At 34.9% G+C, this 17,843-nt stretch overlaps 2 protein-coding genes across 4 annotated transcripts; one reads left to right on the top strand and one right to left on the bottom strand.

Moving 5' to 3' along the window:
* Positions 1–354: 354 nt before the first annotated feature.
* On the top strand, positions 355–13,360 carry LOC101251919 (TBC1 domain family protein). 2 transcript variants are annotated; one of them, XM_010328147.4, is made up of 12 exons: positions 355–634; positions 926–1,029; positions 1,828–1,923; positions 3,467–3,570; positions 4,506–4,843; positions 10,085–10,207; positions 10,288–10,376; positions 10,805–10,910; positions 11,739–11,836; positions 12,342–12,602; positions 12,679–12,762; positions 12,998–13,360. In XM_010328147.4, exons 2-12 carry the CDS (start codon positions 937–939, stop codon positions 13,010–13,012), a joined length of 1,407 nt encoding a protein of 468 aa, XP_010326449.1. In that variant the 5' UTR covers positions 355–634; positions 926–936; the 3' UTR covers positions 13,013–13,360. The 2 variants fall into 2 exon arrangements, with proteins under 2 accessions (XP_010326449.1, NP_001316529.1); NM_001329600.1 differs by lacking the exon at positions 355–634 and adding an exon at positions 641–792 and having other exon boundaries at positions 12,998–13,332.
* Positions 13,361–13,694: 334 nt separating this feature from the next.
* On the bottom strand, positions 13,695–15,918 carry LOC101251617 (inorganic phosphate transporter 1-4). 2 transcript variants are annotated; one of them, XM_004247187.5, is made up of 2 exons: positions 15,872–15,918; positions 13,695–15,544 (listed from the first exon to the last, which is right to left on the bottom strand). In XM_004247187.5, exon 2 carries the CDS (start codon positions 15,530–15,532, stop codon positions 13,931–13,933), a length of 1,602 nt encoding a protein of 533 aa, XP_004247235.2. In that variant the 5' UTR covers positions 15,533–15,544; positions 15,872–15,918; the 3' UTR covers positions 13,695–13,930. The 2 variants fall into 2 exon arrangements, with proteins under 2 accessions (XP_004247235.2, XP_069145391.1); XM_069289290.1 differs by lacking the exon at positions 15,872–15,918 and adding an exon at positions 15,634–15,766.
* Positions 15,919–17,843: the final 1,925 nt, after the last annotated feature.

Raw genomic sequence — 17,843 nt, 5'->3', positions numbered from 1 at the left:
AGTAGAAATAAATAAGTTTCACAGGTGAAATTACACATTAATTGTATCATCCCATCCTCCAACAAACTTCATCTTTGCCTTACCTCCTTAGTGCCCATCTCATTCACTTGGAGAGTCGAATTTTTCAATAAGAGAATTCAAAATTCAAAAAGTAAACACACGAAGTATTTAGAGGGATCAATATTTACTTCTATATATTTATACATAAACAATAATTCTAATTATTTATAAATAATATAACTTTCACAAATTATAAATTGAATGAACCCTTTCATCTTACTTGATTTCGCCCAAATCTCTATTCCCGCCACCCCACTCATTATTTATTACTAACTAGATTTAAAAAAAAAACACATGTATCAAACTAAAAAATTTGAGAGTAATATTTAAAATATTTTCATTTTTCCTGTCCACTGTTCATTCGTATATTTTCTAACCACCTTAAAATCTGATTGTTATTTCAACCATAAAATATTTCGAATAAAAAGTGGAAATTTGAGAATAACGTCAATTTCTCATCTTCCCTGTTTTCATTGTACAAATCGAATCAAGACAATAAATACAAATTTTAAAAAAAAGAAAAAAAGCCAGCAAGTTAATCTATTCAAATTTATCTTCATCATATTCAATACAGGTACTTGAAACTTTCAAATAACAATTGCAGTTCAAAATCAATCTCTATTATTTATCTTTCTATGTTGAAATCTTAGCGATCTTTAGTTTTGTATTTTCTTATGTTGTTGAACAAAGACATGGGTAATTCTAAGTCATCCCTTGATTTCAAGAATGATGGTAGGTTATATGTTTGATGAAATGTCTGAATGAGTCTGTTGTATGTTTTTTTTTTCTTATTAAAGTGGATGAATTGTTCAGTTTTCTTCCCCTGTTTTGGATTGATTGTGGGGTTTGTGTTTTGAATTGACAGGTGTTCGTGCTATGAAGAATTCTTCTTCGGAGGAGCTAGACAGTTACTATCCTGTTAGGCCTGAATGCCTAGCTGATGTTCCCAAGACCAGATTCAAAGCAAGGGTGTGTTGAAAAAATATCACCTTTTTTCCCTTTTCTATGCTACTTTACTATATCTGATTCTGTTCTTTGTTGTTCTTATTCATTTGGTGTGTTATCTTCATATTGACAGAGTTAAATGTGTCTTTTTTCCTTTTCATTGATTCTTTGACATTAATGTCTCTCGTCTGGTTTAGAAACTTATGCCATTTCTGTCTTTTCTAGAAAATCATTTTCCATCCTTTGATGGTGTCTTTTTCCTTTTCCTTGATTCTTTGACATTGATTTCTCTCATCTGGTTTAGAAACTTATGCCGGTTTTGTCTTTTCTAGAAGATCATTGTCCATGCTTTGATGGTGTAGTTGTTGGGGAGATTTGCACATATAGAATCGTCTAAGACAGTTACTTAACTCTGGCTTTTAAGTTTTGCAAGATTATTTGGTAGGGCATAACGTTGTACATGCACCCGGACAAAACATGTTATGCCCTACCCAAAGTTATGCCGCGTGGTGTTATATCTGCAGAAAATTTTAAAATGGGGACAAAAGGTAATACCAGGCTTCAAAAGAAACACTGGGTGGAAATTCTTGTAGTTGTTTTATTTGGTCCGTTGGTGGTTGCTAAATGCAAATATGTTTAATCAATCAATTAGGTATATAGTTGAATGATGGCAAAAGCCAGAGTTTTTTTGTTGACATTTGTCTTATTCCTTTTGAAGAAATAAGTGTTATTATTAGCTAGCTGTTTGTGATATCTTCAAGGATTACAGATGCTTATGACACAACTAAGTCCAACTGTGCCTTTTTTACACTGTTTGGACAGGTAGGAAAAACTCTTAGTGAAAGAAGATGGAAAGCTGCATTCTCTAAAGAAGGTTATTTGGATATAGCTGGTGTTCTTCGACGAATACAACGAGGGGTATACCTTTTTTGCCATTATTCCTGTATTGTATACCACATTCTCATTTTCCTTTGGATGCGTGTAATGAGTCAAATGTATTGCTTTACTGGTTCTTGTATTTAAATAATTAAGAGCAGGTATGGAAGATGAGAATTGGATCTTTCAAATAAGCAATTTTTGTATAACAACTTAATTTTAAATCGCGTATGCTCTGCAACAGAGACAAGCAAGTGACTGAAAGCTGACTTCAACTTGCAATTATTATCTTACTCCTATAAAACAGTTCGGGTTCATATTCGGAGACAGCTTGTAGTTTCCTCATGAAGTACTGAAGTTTTTATGTATTGTAATTGTGTTTAATGTTTGATTTCTTTGGAAGATTCTACTTGAGGTAGATTGATGTTTTGGAAATTCTGAATAGTCATACTGAAGGGTTTAGCTGTTGTGGAAGCTGGAAAGGTTGAAGATCTCTCCTTCCTAAAGTTGCACAAGGCGGCCCCCCAGACAAAACCCACCCCTCTTTTCCCCCTTTAATAAAGGACCCTCACCTCGCTTCCTATTCATTTGTGGGTCTGGACCCAATTTTTTTCTTTTCAATTTCTAGAATCAACCAACGGAAAAATCCGTAGCCCAGGTGACTCACAGCCTCCCTCTCGCCCAAATAAATGAAATGGGATGAATCAAATCAATAAGCTTTTTGATTGATTCAGGGCGTAGCTAATATTTACTTTACTCTCAGACAAGAAAAATGATGGAGCCGCAACAACACTCGATCCTTGTCTTGTTTTGCATTGTCTCATTGTCTTGCCGCTCTCTTTTTTTTTTCTCTCATGGCTACTATTCTTCATGATCCAGTTATGTGACACAGAGAGTGTGTTATTCCAGCCTGTTGTTTACATTTTTGAGGTCAGGTGTTTGGATGGTGAATGCAAGTTATAGTTAGTACGTTAAACAGAAGTTATCGGCGCAATGATGAAATGAAATTGAGTACCTTTGTGACTAAATATTAATCTCATGTGGGACTTGTGAGTGGTCTTGCACCCCAAAACCTATTGACCTTGGGTAAACTAGATCATTTGTATTACAAATTGTTTTATTTTCCTATCTATTTGTGAGTTAACGTTAAATCATTGCAGTTGTTCTCCCCGACAAATCCTCATTAATAGCTTCACTCTGTAGGGGCGTATATTCTACCTTATTCCAAGCTCTTTGAGCACTCTAGGAAGTTATTAGCCAATGGAAGTAGGACCCTCTTTCATCTCTTGGAAAACTAGCATGATCTTACCACATAAAAGTGATTAGTTTTTGTTGTTCTGCTGTGTGCAATAGGTTTGACACTCTCTGTCAGCTGTGTATAAAATTTAGGCTGTTGAAATATACATAAAAGTTGGATAACTTGGTCTAGTGGCATGTCTGTTGATTTCATCATGAAGAGTTTGGGTTAATTACATTTAATATGCCTCTTGCTGTTATTTATCAACAAGAAATTTTTGTATTGCTGTTTATCTGGATATTGAATTTTAAGAATTATGAAGCTCATTAATTGTTCTGTGAATGCTAGGGGATTCATCCATCAATTAAAGGGGCGGCCTGGGAGTTCCTGTTGGGTTGTTTTGACCCTGATAGCACATTTGTGGAAAGAAATCAGCTTAGACAACAGCGAAGGTAATGTGAGTCGTTTCAGCAATTATTATCAGTGATAACCAAATAGTCAAACTGGTTGTTTTTAGAATGTAAAGTAAAAAATTAAGATATGAAGTAGTCATGTTCTAATTTTGTACATTTATATGTTTATAGAAAGTCAAAGCACTAGTTACAATTGATTTACTTTTATGCGATGACTTTCTCATGTTTAATAGAGTTTTGATCTCTAAGGTTAACTTTATTTAGTGGTCCCTGCTGTATATTGGTATGATTCAGTATTGAGCATAGAAATGATAAGATGGTGTCTGTAATGCTGTTTTCCACCCTTTCTTATAGCGGACCTTCTGTCTCCTGGTGTGTCAAGATCTGACCCTTTTTATTTCATGAAGTTCCTCATTTATTTTGTATAAAATTTGAATTCTCTTATTCAACTGCAAAAAAGCTCAACCCTCTTGTGACTTGCTATGAGGTTTGTCAAGTTTAAGAACTCAAATTTCAGTTTTATAATATGTTCGGAGGCGGTCACAGATAGTTTTCATCAACATACCTGTAGAATTTTATCATGAGAGGTCAATTTGGATGAACCAGTCTTGGGATAAGTTATTGTATAGCTATGTCAATGCCCATGTCTTCAGTAAAAATGTACCATATTCCTTGAATGCCCTGATTTAGTTTGAGTCACGTTTCTGAAATCATTGGTTAAAGAAAAAGAATGCCTGCTAAAGGCTGAGTTCATTTAGTTCTGGACTTTGATCCCCGTTCTGTGGTATATTACTTGGAACCAAGAAGAAAAATGGTCAGTCCAATTTTGAGATTCATGGCCTTTAAAATATAATAGCATAAATGTACAAAAGACTTGGTGAAGACAAACGCTTAAGGCCAATATCAGTATGCTGAAATTAATTTATTATTTTTAGTAGTGGCCTATATTAACGATTAGAAATTTGTATTCTCAGGGAGCAGTATGCTGCATGGAAATCTGAATGTCAAAAGATAGTGCCTGTCATCGGCAGTGGAAAATTCATCACTAGTGCTATAGTCTCTGATGATGGACAACCTATAACATCTGATGATGGGCAACCTATAGCATCTGATGATGGGCAAACCATAGCATCTGATAATGGGAAATCCATAGCATCTGATGATGGGCAACCCATAGCATCTGATGATGGGCAACCTATAGAGTGTGCAACTAGTACCAGTAATTCACCTGATAATAGTGATGCCATGCCAGCTGGTAATGGTGATTTTGACAAGAAAGTGCTTCAGTGGAAGCTTAGCTTGCATCAAATTGGTTCGTACTTCTGCTACTTCGTATTCTCTCTATATATACAGTTTATGCTGACTTTTAGAATCAACCAGCATCTCTTCCTCTATTTCCTTCATCTCTTTGACCAGTACTGCAAAAACTTTCTTTGCCAATAACTCTCTTAAATTTTCTTAGAAATTTTTCGTGCACAACTATTGGTGTTTGAGTTATGTAGTTGTCTTAATAAGTTACCAACAAATGACAAACATAAATAACCAATTAAAAAGAGAAGCTCCAATGAAGTAGCCTAGTACTGGAACTGTTGGAGTAACAATCTTGAGAATCAAGGTTCTAATACCAGCAGAGGCGACAATAGGTAAATGGTCACATCTGCTAATTTGATTGGTGGAGTTACTTGGGATATCCATTGGATCAATTGATGTGCTTCAAGCTGGTCGAAATACCACCGTAATCAACAAAAAAAGGAGAACCAAAGAACTTTTGCATTTATTTACATGGTCAACATAAATATGGTTCTGGGATTGCAGTTCTTAGTTGTTAGACAATTCAATCGATCAGCCCATTTCAAAGGTCAGATCTACCCGCATAAGATAATGCAGATGCACCGATCAAAATAGATAAAGGGAGTGATACATCTAAAGTTGCTTCTTTTTCTCAATTTTGTCGGTACATATTTGTATAGTAGTCAGTGTAATTCTATGAAGTTGAGATATAGCTGTAATGGACTTTGGGAAGTGGAATTAGGCCATGTCGGGGGTACTTAGTTTGCAGATGTAGGAAGGGTTTTTTGGATTTAGAGACTATGTGTGTATCTTGACTGTAATTCCATAAAGATGATGCTTAGCCACTGGCAAATTGTTACAAGTACAACTAAAGGGCACCTACAGGCTCGCCTATTAATTTCTCTGATAAGCTTAAAATTCATTGAGATAAGCGGGTCCTTTTTTTCCGTTACTTGATGGGTGTATTCTTGATTCTGAGTTGAAGAGAATTATACTGACTACTATACAAGTCTTCAGTATGAAACTTACTATGTAAGAAAGACTTGAGAGGAGAGATACTTGCAAATCACTGCCTACAATGACAATGTCATCGACATATACAACAGGGAGATAGTTCCAACAACAGATTGCCAGTAAAAGACTGAATGATCACATTTTCTCTTTTTGAGTCCAAACTCCTAAACGACCTCACTAAATTTTCCAAACAAAGCTCGAGGACTCTGTTTCAAGCCATACAAGGATCTCTTCAAGTGACAAACCTTTCCATACTTCCTGAGCAACAAAACCAGGTGGTTGCTCCATATAAACCTCTTCGTGGAGATCACCATGAAGGAATGCATTCTTAATATCCAATTGATACAAGGCCAATTCTCAGATGCAACTAGAGAAATGAACAAGCGTACAAAAGTGAGTTCGGCAATCAAAGAGAATGTGTTTGAATAACTCACTCCATAAGTCCGAGCATACCCTTTAGCCACAAGTCTGGCCTTAAGTGTCTATACAGAGCCATCTCAATGAACTTCGATTGTGAATACCCACTTGCTTCCCACTGGTTTCTTTCCACCAGGTAAGTCTACCATATCCCATGTGTGGTTTTCCTCTAAGACGTGTATTTCCTCAAGCATTGCTTCAGTGATTCAAAGCCTCCTTAAACAGTTTTGGGTACAGATGTAGAGTCTGGCGATACAATCCAAGATCTAGATGCGGGAGATAACTGGTTATAGGAAACAAAATTACCAATGGAATATATGGATTTCCTAGTGCGTATACCTTTTGCGAAGAGCAATAGGTTGGTCAAGATTTTCTACAGGATCAGTTAAGAGTAGGATATGATGATGAAGGATCTGGCGCAGAATAGGAATCATTAGTCTCCCACCTCCTAGAGTAAATCTGAACAACTGGCGATCTTGCTGGAGTAGATGGAACTGATGCTGAAGGCACAAATAGTAGATTAGTCATTGGTGCTCAATTGAAGAACGGGACGATGAATGAGAAACAACATTTGATCATTTTGGTATAGCCCTGGTAACTTGGTACACTAACCTCTCATCTTTCTCCCCCTAACTCGTACACTTGGGAGGTGCATAGAAGAATGGTGTAGCCTCCGAAAAGGCTACATCAGTTGATACGAAATATTTTTCAAGTTCAGTAGAGTAACAATGATATCCTTTCTGAAGGCGAGAATATCCCAAGAAAACACACTTCAAGGACTTGGGATCCAACTTGGTAATTGATGGTCGAATATCTCTAACATAACAAGTGCTTCCAAACACCTAAGGTTCCACCAGAAATAGGGACTTATTTGGAAAAATAATGTTATAGGGCACATTACCTACAAGCAGAGTAGATGACATACGATTAATGAGGAAACAAGCTGTAGAGACTACGTTGACCGAAAATTGTTTAGGAACCTTTGTTTAAAAAAATAGTGCCCGAGTCGTCTTACGTAGAAGCCTGTTTTTTCTTTCCGCAACTGCATTTTGAGAAGGCGTATCAACACAAGATGACTGGTGGAGAATCCCATGTTGCCTCATATAAGACTGAATTGATTCTGACTAGTTTTCTTTAGCATTATCACTCCTCAACATGTGCACAGTAGTATCAGAGTGAGTCTTAACTTCAGCAGAAAAGGCACAAAAATGGGAAAATACTTTAGATCTATTCTTCATAATGTATATCCACGTCATTCTAGAAAAATCAACCACAAAAGTGACAAAATATTTATGTCCAGTTTTGAAAACAATAGGATATGGTCCCCAAACATCTGTGTGAACTAACTCAAAAAGCTGATTCTACTCGCTTATCAACCCTTGGGCTTAATGAGGTGCGATGGTGTTTAGCAAATCGACATAATTCACAAATCACAACCCAATGAAGAAATATTCCGAAACATGGGACAACTTCTTTAATAAAGATAGTGAAGGATGTCCCAATCGATAGTGTGCTTCAAATGAAGAAATAACACTTGAGAATGCAACAGACCAAGGCTCCCATTCATCAAAGATGTAGAGATCATAAGGTACATGTACTTTACCAATAACCTAATTCTTTCCAATATCACAAAACAAACAATACCGGAAAAGAGTGAGATGTAATAGTTAAGGTCTCTCGTTAGTTTACTAACAAAAAATTGAAGGCCAGTATGGGAGACTTAATACAGATGATAGGGTAATAAATAAGGTTGGTTTAACAGATCCAGATCCAAAATTGGTACAAGTTGATCCCTCAGCTACAGTAATGGGCGATGGAGCTTTGTGTGGCTGGAAGTTAGAAAAAATATTAGTGTTACCCATGTGATTTGTGGAGCTTGGATCAATCACTCATTTATTTGAAAAGGTAATTAGGCATGCTTTCCCTGACTCGACAAAGGTAGTAACTGAAGTAGATTCCTTAAGTGATTTCTGATACTGAATGAATCTAGCATAATCCTCTGCCGAAACCAAAACTATTTTGTCCAATGATGGCCTATGAGCAACATCAACCTTACTTTACCTTTTCTAAACTCTTCCATTTTGTTATCATTCATTCTCACAATATCAAAGCAAAATAACAGAAAAATCACCAAAACTCTCAATATAAAGGTCTTACCAAGAGACTAGTCAACTCCACAAAAAGGCTCAACTCAAATACAGAAAACTAAATAACCCAAAAGAGAGTTCATATGGTTGGAATATCCAGCAGTTCAGAGTAACAAGAAACTAAAATATGAATAGCCAAGGGCTCCCAACAGAAAACCAATCAAAGCAACAAAGAGGAAGAAGTAGAGATCAGACAGTATTCTGGCTCCAAACAGATCACATGGCAGCCGAGAAAGGAATTTAAAGTAAAGTATCACCAAAAGAAAAATCGTGGAACCTTGATCTTGATGTTAAATCTTCGAAACATGGTCCAATGATAAGAAAACCACCGTAAATCAACTGGCTACTCTCAAGGCAATGTCAAATCAGTAAGACAGACCACCAGTGGTGAAGTAACACGAACCAAAAATATAGCAGCGGCTAATTCCAGCAACCACAACTTCAAGTCTCACAACTTCGGTTATGCTTTGATACCATGTGCAAGGAATTATAAGAAAATAACTTTTATCTTATTCAATAGGTAAGCACTAAGTTGCTCAAACTCTTCACTTTTGGCGTCATTACCCGCGTTGACACGATATGGGTGCGGGGTACATGTCCGATTTGGTCAACTGTATTTGGGTACTTTGACCAAAATCGATGGGGAAAGTCTGGACAGTTTAATGATTGTTGTAATCAATACAAAAATTAAGGTGAAATTAAAGAAAATGGAATTCCTTTTATATAGAAATTTCTACGTCACCCCTTTTCCTTTAATCTTCTTTCATGATTCTCCTCAAGTTCTCCACACAATATCTCACAATTTAGGTTGTATATAACTCTATTTTTAGATATTTTAATTATTTTAGGCGAATCACCGCACCCGTATCCATATTCCTGAATCTTATAAATTAGATCATGAAGGATCCGACCTCTAGGTCCCTATATCGAACACCTGCACCTGAGTTCGAGCAACTTAGGGTAAACATGTATGAATACAATAACATTAGAAGCTAACTAAGGAAAGAAATAAAGAGGAAATCCTAAAGATATGCTATCTATCAACATCTCTGTACAATATCAAGAAATAGATCTATATAAATTCCACAACAAACAACATCCAATGCTGACTGGTCAATAGCGAGATGAATTTTGTACATCACTTTGAGAAAGCTTCCTAGGTAATTGAGTTATCTGCTTCCCTTCCACAGGTTTTGTGGACATGAAATAAGAATGCTGCAGTATAATAGGAAAGCATATGCTGGTTTTCACTTTACATACATAATAGAAAAAAGTACCAAGAGTCTTTGGTGATTCTCTCTGCTTTTCTCCTTACTCTTGTCAATTGTACAAGCCTTTTACTAAGCATGTTGGCATTGCTTAGTTCCACTTCGTTGTTGTTCACTTGAAAGATGGAGTCACTCAATCTTTGCTCTCTCTTAACTCCAACGTGGTATATTTTTGGAGTGAGTTTGAACTTTGTGACAGCAAAATATTTTAAAGAACTGTGAGCAATTTTTAATGAAAAAGTGATAGTAATCAACATGATCCTAGTACAGCTGTACAACTTCTGCTATGCATTGGTTGCTTGAATATGAAATATCTAGAAACCAATCTTTTGGCCTGTCTAAAGAAGCTGGTGTTTCAAGATAGACTGATTTTTTTAATGATATCTGAAACTATCTTGGCTTACAATGTTTATTTAGGTTTGGATGTTGTTCGAACGGATCGTACTCTTGTATTTTACGAGAGTGAAGCTAATCAAGCAAAACTTTGGGATGTACTGTCTGTCTATGCCTGGATGGATAAAGATATTGGTTATGTTCAAGGTATTATAGGAGTATAAGACATTGTCTTTCAATATAATCAAAGTCATTCATCAACATCCCCTCTCATTTTATGTATACAGGAATGAGTGATATTTGCTCTCCAATGATAATTCTACTTGAGAATGAAGCAGATGCATACTGGTGCTTCGAACGTGCAATGCGTCGATTGGTACGTCTCTATTGTTGTTAATGCTCTATTAGTGGTTACTTTTTAAGATGCTATTATTAGAGACCTTACATGAGTTGCAATAGCAAAAGGTAAAGGACAAAAAGTAAAAACACCATAATGGTCATAACATTGTTTGAACTACTATTTAAAAAAGTTACCGCTGGAGTTTCTTTCTTTAGTGATCTACCTTGAATTTAGCTATAAACATATTTCAAGTTAAAAATATCTTTCTTTTTTTCAAATGATTCCCTTGCAAGGTAAAGTTGGTCAGGTAAACCTTGCATACCACCGGAAGAGGGGTGTAACTTGCACATATATTTGTATTCTCGTTATTGATATTTTTCTTTCATCTGATGCATTCCTTTTGTGCTCATTCCTCTGCTTATACCTTCCTTCTATTTATAATCACTCAACTTTCATTTCAACAGCGAGAGAACTTTAAGTGCAGCACAGATTCTATTGGAGTGCAGTCTCAGCTAAGTACTCTAGCTCAAATTGTTAAAACCGTCGATCCTAAGCTTCATCAACACCTGGGTAAGAGAGGGTCCTAGTCTTTGTTAATCATCTTAGTCACTATTGCCATGAGTATAGTAGAGAACTGAAGATTTTCGTGACATTGTTGCTTTTCCTTTCCTAATCTCGGTTGTAGCGTCTTGAATGATTTACTGGTGTCTTGTGATGAAATATGATTTTGGAATATCGTGAATGATAAATTCAAGTGTTCTCATGATACTATCTGTAGGAGCCCATGTACCTTTTTCCAGTTATCAACTTTCATCATTCGAAAAGGAATGTGAGAAAAGGATTGAGAGAGAGATACCATGGATGATAGTTTTTTTCCATCTAAAAACTGAGTCAAACTTCTTAAGAGTTATAGTTGGACAGAATAGGTACAAAAGGAAGTAGTTTCAGCTTTTAACAAATGTGGTTGGAGTTTCGGACAGGAAATAGTTGTCCTTGTACATATCTTGGCCACTGTGCAGGGTAAATCTTTACTAGACTTTTGTGATTGGAGATTAACTTACCTTAAGCTAGAAGAAACGGAACAACAAAATTACAATCTCTAATGGTTAGATATCTCTGATGGCTGACGCAAATTACTATAGCATTTTGTCATTGGGGCCCTAGTAACAAATCATAAGTTAATCATAGTAAAGTCTTGAAAGCCTTCATATGTGCATTTCTACTTTTTTGCAAGTGTTGGTTCATGTAAAATACTTGTAAAATTTTTGCAAGTACACATTGAGAATGCCACATATTATCTTACTTTACTATCAAAACACGAAGGAGAGGATAGGACTAGATGGTACTCCTTCTATATATCTTTTATCTCTCTCACAACAGCTATAATTCTATCGGCAGAGGAGCTAGATGGTGGAGAATATCTGTTTGCATTTCGCATGCTGATGGTACTTTTCCGCAGGGAGTTCTCGTTCGTTGACTCACTCTATCTCTGGGAGGTGAGAAGCTACTTCTTTTCCATTTATTATTGTTATATATATAGCAGTGACCTAGTGGACAATGAAGTGGGTAAAGAATCATGAGGTAGGTTCACATCCCATTAGAGACAAATTACTAGTTGATTTCTTTCCATCTGTTCTAGCCTTGGTGGATAGAGTTACCTGGTACATGTTGTTGGTAGGAGGGGGAAGGTATCCCGTGTAATTAATCAAGGTGCACGCAAGCTTGTCCGGATACCATGGTTATCATAAAAGAATAAGATACATACTGCGAAATAGCTTGCACTAGGATTTGTTGCTTTAATTACGTTTCTCGTTCAAGGATTGTTTAATAGAAATTGTATGTCAAAATTTTGTGTTCTAGAAGAGCATAAGTTTTGACATAAAAGGTCAATGGGAAAGAACTAGTTCTTCATAACATCTGAACCATGGGAGCCATGAGAAAATGTAGATAGTAGGAGTTATTTCTCCCTTCTGATGGATCTTTTTTTTTTCTATTATCCAGGTGATGTGGGCCATGGAATACAATCCAAACATATATTCATCATATGATGACAAGAGGCAACCCCTTCTTTCTGAATTATTGTATGATGACAAACCGAATGATAAGCATAAATTGAAGGAATATGGGAAGTTTGAAAGGAACAATTTGAAAACTGGTGCGGAACCGAATAGTGCTCTTTCTGTTTTCCTGGTTGCAAGTGTTCTAGAGACCAAGCATAGGCGACTTATGAAAGAGGCGAAAGGCCTTGATGATGTTGTAGAGGTCATTATTCTGTCCTTTTTTATCTGTGTATTCCACAACATTATGTCCATTGATGCTGACGACAAAAAGTTTCCAGATCTTGGGCGAAATATCTGGGAATTTGGATGCAAGAAAAGCATTAGATGAGGCATTGAAGGTTCATAAGAAGTACTTGAAACAGGTAAGTTTCTTTGAAGTAGTCTTCAACCTTTTCCCAGTCCCCTACCAATCCACATTAATTTTCTCATATATCAACTAACCATGTGATAGAAGTGCATATGAAAGACAAATGCCATGTATTCATTGGTTTGGTATAAACAACGGGTGTGGATAAATTTCTCCCCGCGTAAAAATCCACGACCCTTAAGTTCTCGGTACATGAAATGACTTGGTTTCTCTCAACACACTTAATGCAGGCTAAAAAATCATAGTTGGAGTTGCTTAGTGGTGGTCACTGCAGCAAGCATCTCCTGTGGTTAAAGTTTTGTTTTCATTTTCTTTTTTCAATTATTAATTTCAATTTTTGAACTCTATTTTTGTGATTTTATCTTCTTGTTTTTTAGTCCTTTTTCTTTTTTCTTTAAGGTGTAATTCCTCTTATAAATTCATGAGTCATGTCTGTCTTCTTTCTATTGGTAGCTGGTCTACAGCTCTATAAGAAAGAGGAACATTTATATAAGTTTAGGTATGAAATGTACATGACATGTGTTTTTGTAAGCACATTGCAATTAGTTTCAATTGCTTTGAGACACTAAAGATGTGTATTGAGTGCTACTTAAGTTATTATTCCATTTTACATTTAAACGTTGTTTGGACATCAAATTTAAAAAAATAATAAAAGATTTTTTATAGTTGTGATCTTAAGTAGTAGTTTGAAATTCCAATAAACTAACTATACTAAGTGAAACTCGACACATTTGACTTGAATTGTTCAATGTAGACGGGCAAGTTGAAATGCGCAACAGTACTAAAATATACTCAACGACCTGTGTCATATAAGATCAACATATGTCATTGAACTTTGAGAAAAGTTTTATCTATGCATGACATATTTAAAGTCTTTTTCTCAATTAAGTGCGTTTGATTATGCATTTTTCAAGAGGATTTCATGTAATTATTTAAAACTAATTTTTTAATATAATCACTCTTTAGTATATGATTATAGAGCAAGAAGAGATTTTCAAAAAATACAAACATATGGAACGCAGAGTTGCAGCAATGACAGATAACCTAATACGTATAATGTCTACACAAATAGCTTCAACTATAAGAACATATGAAGGATACATTATACAAATAGCTTCAACTATAAGAACATATGAAGGATAAAATGGAACTAGTAACTGCTTTTACACAGGAACAGTCTTGTTATCGGCTCCTTCCTCAGTTGAGTCTTCGTTTTCCCTCGACATCTCTTCCAGTGACTTCCCCTTCGATTCTGGAACCAAGAAAGTGAAAAATAATCCAAGAAGGTTGACTACGCCAAGGACAATGAGTGAATTCCTCACCCCAATTCCAGCAGGATACCCTGCATCAGCCTTGGTCTTGTCTTGTGGTTGAGCCAAATACAAGAATCCAAATGCACCAACCATTGCCCCTACCTTACCACATGCAGCTGATATTCCATGGCAAGTGGACCGTAATCTAGCAGGGAAAATCTCAGCAGACACGACAAATGTGGTGGCGTTGGGTCCAAAGTTGGCAAAGAAGAAGGTTAGTGAATAGAGAACCACAAACCCGATATGGTTGCCAGGGAGAGTCCAGTGGTGGTAAGGAATGGCTAGAGCAAACATGAACACTGTCATCATTGTGAAACCAATCAATTGAATGGTAAACCTGCCAATCCTATCAATGAGGAAAACCGTGAACCAGTAGCCAGGCACTGTACTGCAGAGAGCGATAAGAGTTTGGGCTCTTGCAATCTTTTGAACCTCTTCAATTGCATTCATAGTCTTGGCAGCAGGAATCCATCCAATAGCACTGAATATATCCTTTTGGAACAAGTTTTGGCTGTAGTATGCAATATCAAGAAGAAACCATGTACTAGTTGTGCCAAGCAAGTGAAGTCCATGTCGGGTAAGAAATTTTTTCGTAAACAATCCAAATTCATTGCCAGACTTTACAGTAGAAACAGCAGCAGGCTCTTTTTGCTCTGTCCCAATGTCAACCTGCATAACCTTTTCCATATCTGCAGTAGCCTGCTTCACATTCTTGGCTACAAGAGCAGTGTAACGAGCCGTTTCAGGCATCTTCATCCTCCAGTAGTAAGTGAGAAGAGCAGGAAGTGACCCAACCATCAATATGATCCTCCACACATAATCTGCTTGAGGAACCGTTGAACCAAGGGGATCCACTTGATAGGGTGGCGCCTTGAAACTAGCCTCGAATGCAGCAGATATAATGATAGCAAAAATACCACCTGCCAGGATCCCAAACCCTTGCATAGCGAAAACAGCAGCAATGAAAGCACCCCTAGTCTTTTTGTTAGCATATTCAGACATAATAGTAGCAGAAAGAGGGTAATCACCACCAATTCCAAAACCAAGCCAAAATCGAAAGAAACAAAGGGTAGCCATCACAGTCTTAGGATCCCTACTGAAAGAAAGGCCGGAAGCAATAGAACAGATACACATAAGCATAAGAGTCATGCCATATACTTTCTTTCGTCCCATTTTGTCACCAAGCCATCCAAAGAAGAGTTGCCCCGCAAGGGTACCACAAAAAGCAACACCGTTAACAGCCGCGGAGACATTAGGAGGTAATGAACCAGGCTTCGAAGAGCCATCAACATGATAGTAAATACGTCCAAGCAACTTAGTAACTAGAGATATGCAGAAGAGATCATAGGCATCAGTAAAAAATCCCATACCAGCTATTATAATTGCCGTGAAGTGATACCATTGCGTTTTTGCTGAATCAAGTGCGTTCAAAACCTTCATATCCCCACCCATTTTTCCTTCTTTCTGCGAATCAAAACAAATATTCAACATGTAATCTAATCCAGTTTCCAATAGCAGGGCATTACCAATTCAAAACAAAAAAATTATTTTACCACAATCCTTAAGCACAAAACAAAAAGATACAACGCAAAATCATGCATAGAAAAGAAATTCAATAGGAGCACAAAAATTGTAACAAACAAATATGGATATATTTAGAGGCCTTTGCCCACCAAGTTTGATTTAGATAGTCTAAATTCAATCCAATCATAAAAAAATCTCTAAAATCAATTGATGTGACTCATATACAAAATTTTAACCAAAAAGCGCAAAGAAAAGAGACACACACACCTGTGCTGTGACAAATAGAAGTTAAAAAGGTTTAAGATACGTTGAATAAAAGAGGAGTAAGGAGTTGAATATTTATATGCAAAACACCTGAGAATGTTCAAAAGTATATTCCTTTTCAACTTTTTAGGAGTCTTTTTGTTTTCCTCTTAAATGTATTAAATTGTTCACTATACATAAAAATAGTAATTAAATGTCCAAAATTGTTTTTTTTTCTTCTTCTTATTTTATTATTATTATAAGTGAAAAGGGAAAAATAGTTCTCGAGCACATATGTGGTGTAAAATGATAAAATAATCGTAAATCTCTTTTCATGGTGAATTGTGTTGATATATTTTTGAGTTTTCATTGTTGTTAATTACTGATATGAACATTATTGAAACTAAATCAACCTTTTACTACTCAATTCTTTTTTTTTTGTTTTTGTTTTTATAAATAAGTCCATAATATCATTTTAAAAAAGAAAAAATATATCATAATATAGTGTTAAAACGAAAAAGACTGTTATATTGATAATATAATCATTTTAGTGAACAAGACTTTTGTAAAAATAGGGATTTATTAATTTGAAAAAATTATGGAAGTATTTGTTGTTGTTTATTCCAACTAAAAATAGGGAGTTAAAACGTCATATTTTTATCCGTCATTTTAGTCAACAGAATTTGGACTAAATACGTTTTTATGTAGTTTCTTCCTATTTCATCATTTTTTCCCAACTCCGAGCTTTTATTGAACCTTTGACTAAATCTGAATGAGAAACATACAAAAATATGCTACAACAAAAAAAAATATTTATCATTTATATCAATAATATTTTTTTTCACTTGATCACTTTTAATTCATTTATAATACAAGTTTTAATATAAATTACAAAGAACAATTTATTATTCACATATAATACAGTATTAATGATGGATAATATATTTATCACACATTTTAATACACTTATAATAGATCATTTTTTACCAAACAAACACAATATATTTCAAAAACAATTCAAATATATTGCATAAATAATTCACTTTTAATACATATTACAGATTTATTACATTATTGCTATAAATGATAATAAATAAAAATTATCACTAAACTCAATAATTATTTTTTAAAATATATTAATCTATGTAATTTTTCCAATCTGAATCACGCACGGTAAGACTCATTTGGGGGTGGCGCTGACGTTAATTACTTAATTTGAGAAAAGTTATTGGTCATATATTAATATACGTTCTTTGATTATGAAGTTGGTGGTGTGTTCTTTTATATATGTTAATCTTTCTCCTCTTTTAAATTTTTTAGACTTTTTGATAGTTCGATTTCTATAATTAGTGATTGATGTTGTATTTTTGGAAAACAATTCTTGGAAAATTACTTGCTTTGTATACACAACAAAATAGTTTTACAAAAATAGGGTCAGTCCATAAAACAACTTACTCCTGAAAAAAAAAGAAGATAGAATGACTAAAGAGATATAACACGTAACTCCATTAATTCCTACAAATCAGAACAAAACAACATGACCCGAGGAAACTTACGTAAATATATTATAATTAAAAAATATTTATTATTTATAGTTATAATAATTTTTTTTTCACTTAATCATTTTTAAAATATTTATAGTACAATTTTACTACATATTATAAAGAATAAGTTATTATTCACATATAATACAAATTTTATTGATAGATATTTATCACATATTTTAATATACTTATAATACAATATGTCAATTTTTTTTTAAAAACACATAATATATTTTTAAAAAATAGTTATATAATTATTATTTCTATCATTATAAGCAACAGTTCTAGTTATAATAGTAGCTGATAGTAATGTGAAGTACATGTAATTATAATGATAGAAATAATAATTTGAGTACTGAATGATTTATATCTTTTGTCAATGTGAACAAAGTTTTATCTAAAGTAATTGCACGCGACACCATTAAGTCAATGCGAATGAAGTTAATGACTTA

This window comes from Solanum lycopersicum, chromosome 9 (genome assembly GCF_036512215.1).
Source record: "Solanum lycopersicum chromosome 9, SLM_r2.1".
In the NCBI taxonomy this organism is placed as follows: Eukaryota; Viridiplantae; Streptophyta; class Magnoliopsida; order Solanales; family Solanaceae; genus Solanum; species Solanum lycopersicum.
Note: the sequence above shows the minus strand (reverse complement) of the source record. Positions and strands in the feature narration are given on the sequence as shown.

Bases quoted from the DNA above. Each gene is read 5' to 3' on its own strand.
- LOC101251919 (NM_001329600.1), top strand. From the start codon at position 735: ATGTTGTTGAACAAAGACATGGGTAATTCTAAGTCATCCCTTGATTTC. The intron at 793-925 runs GTAGGTTATATG...TTGAATTGACAG, and splicing joins CCTTGATTTCAAGAATGATG to GTGTTCGTGCTATGAAGAAT. The intron at 10,377-10,804 runs GTACGTCTCTAT...TCATTTCAACAG, and splicing joins AACGTGCAATGCGTCGATTG to CGAGAGAACTTTAAGTGCAG.
- LOC101251617 (XM_069289290.1), bottom strand. From the start codon at position 15,681: ATGCATGATTTTGCGTTGTATCTTTTTGTTTTGTGCTTAAGGATTGTG. The intron at 15,545-15,633 runs GTAAAATAATTT...TTTGATTCGCAG, and splicing joins TTTTGTGCTTAAGGATTGTG to AAAGAAGGAAAAATGGGTGG.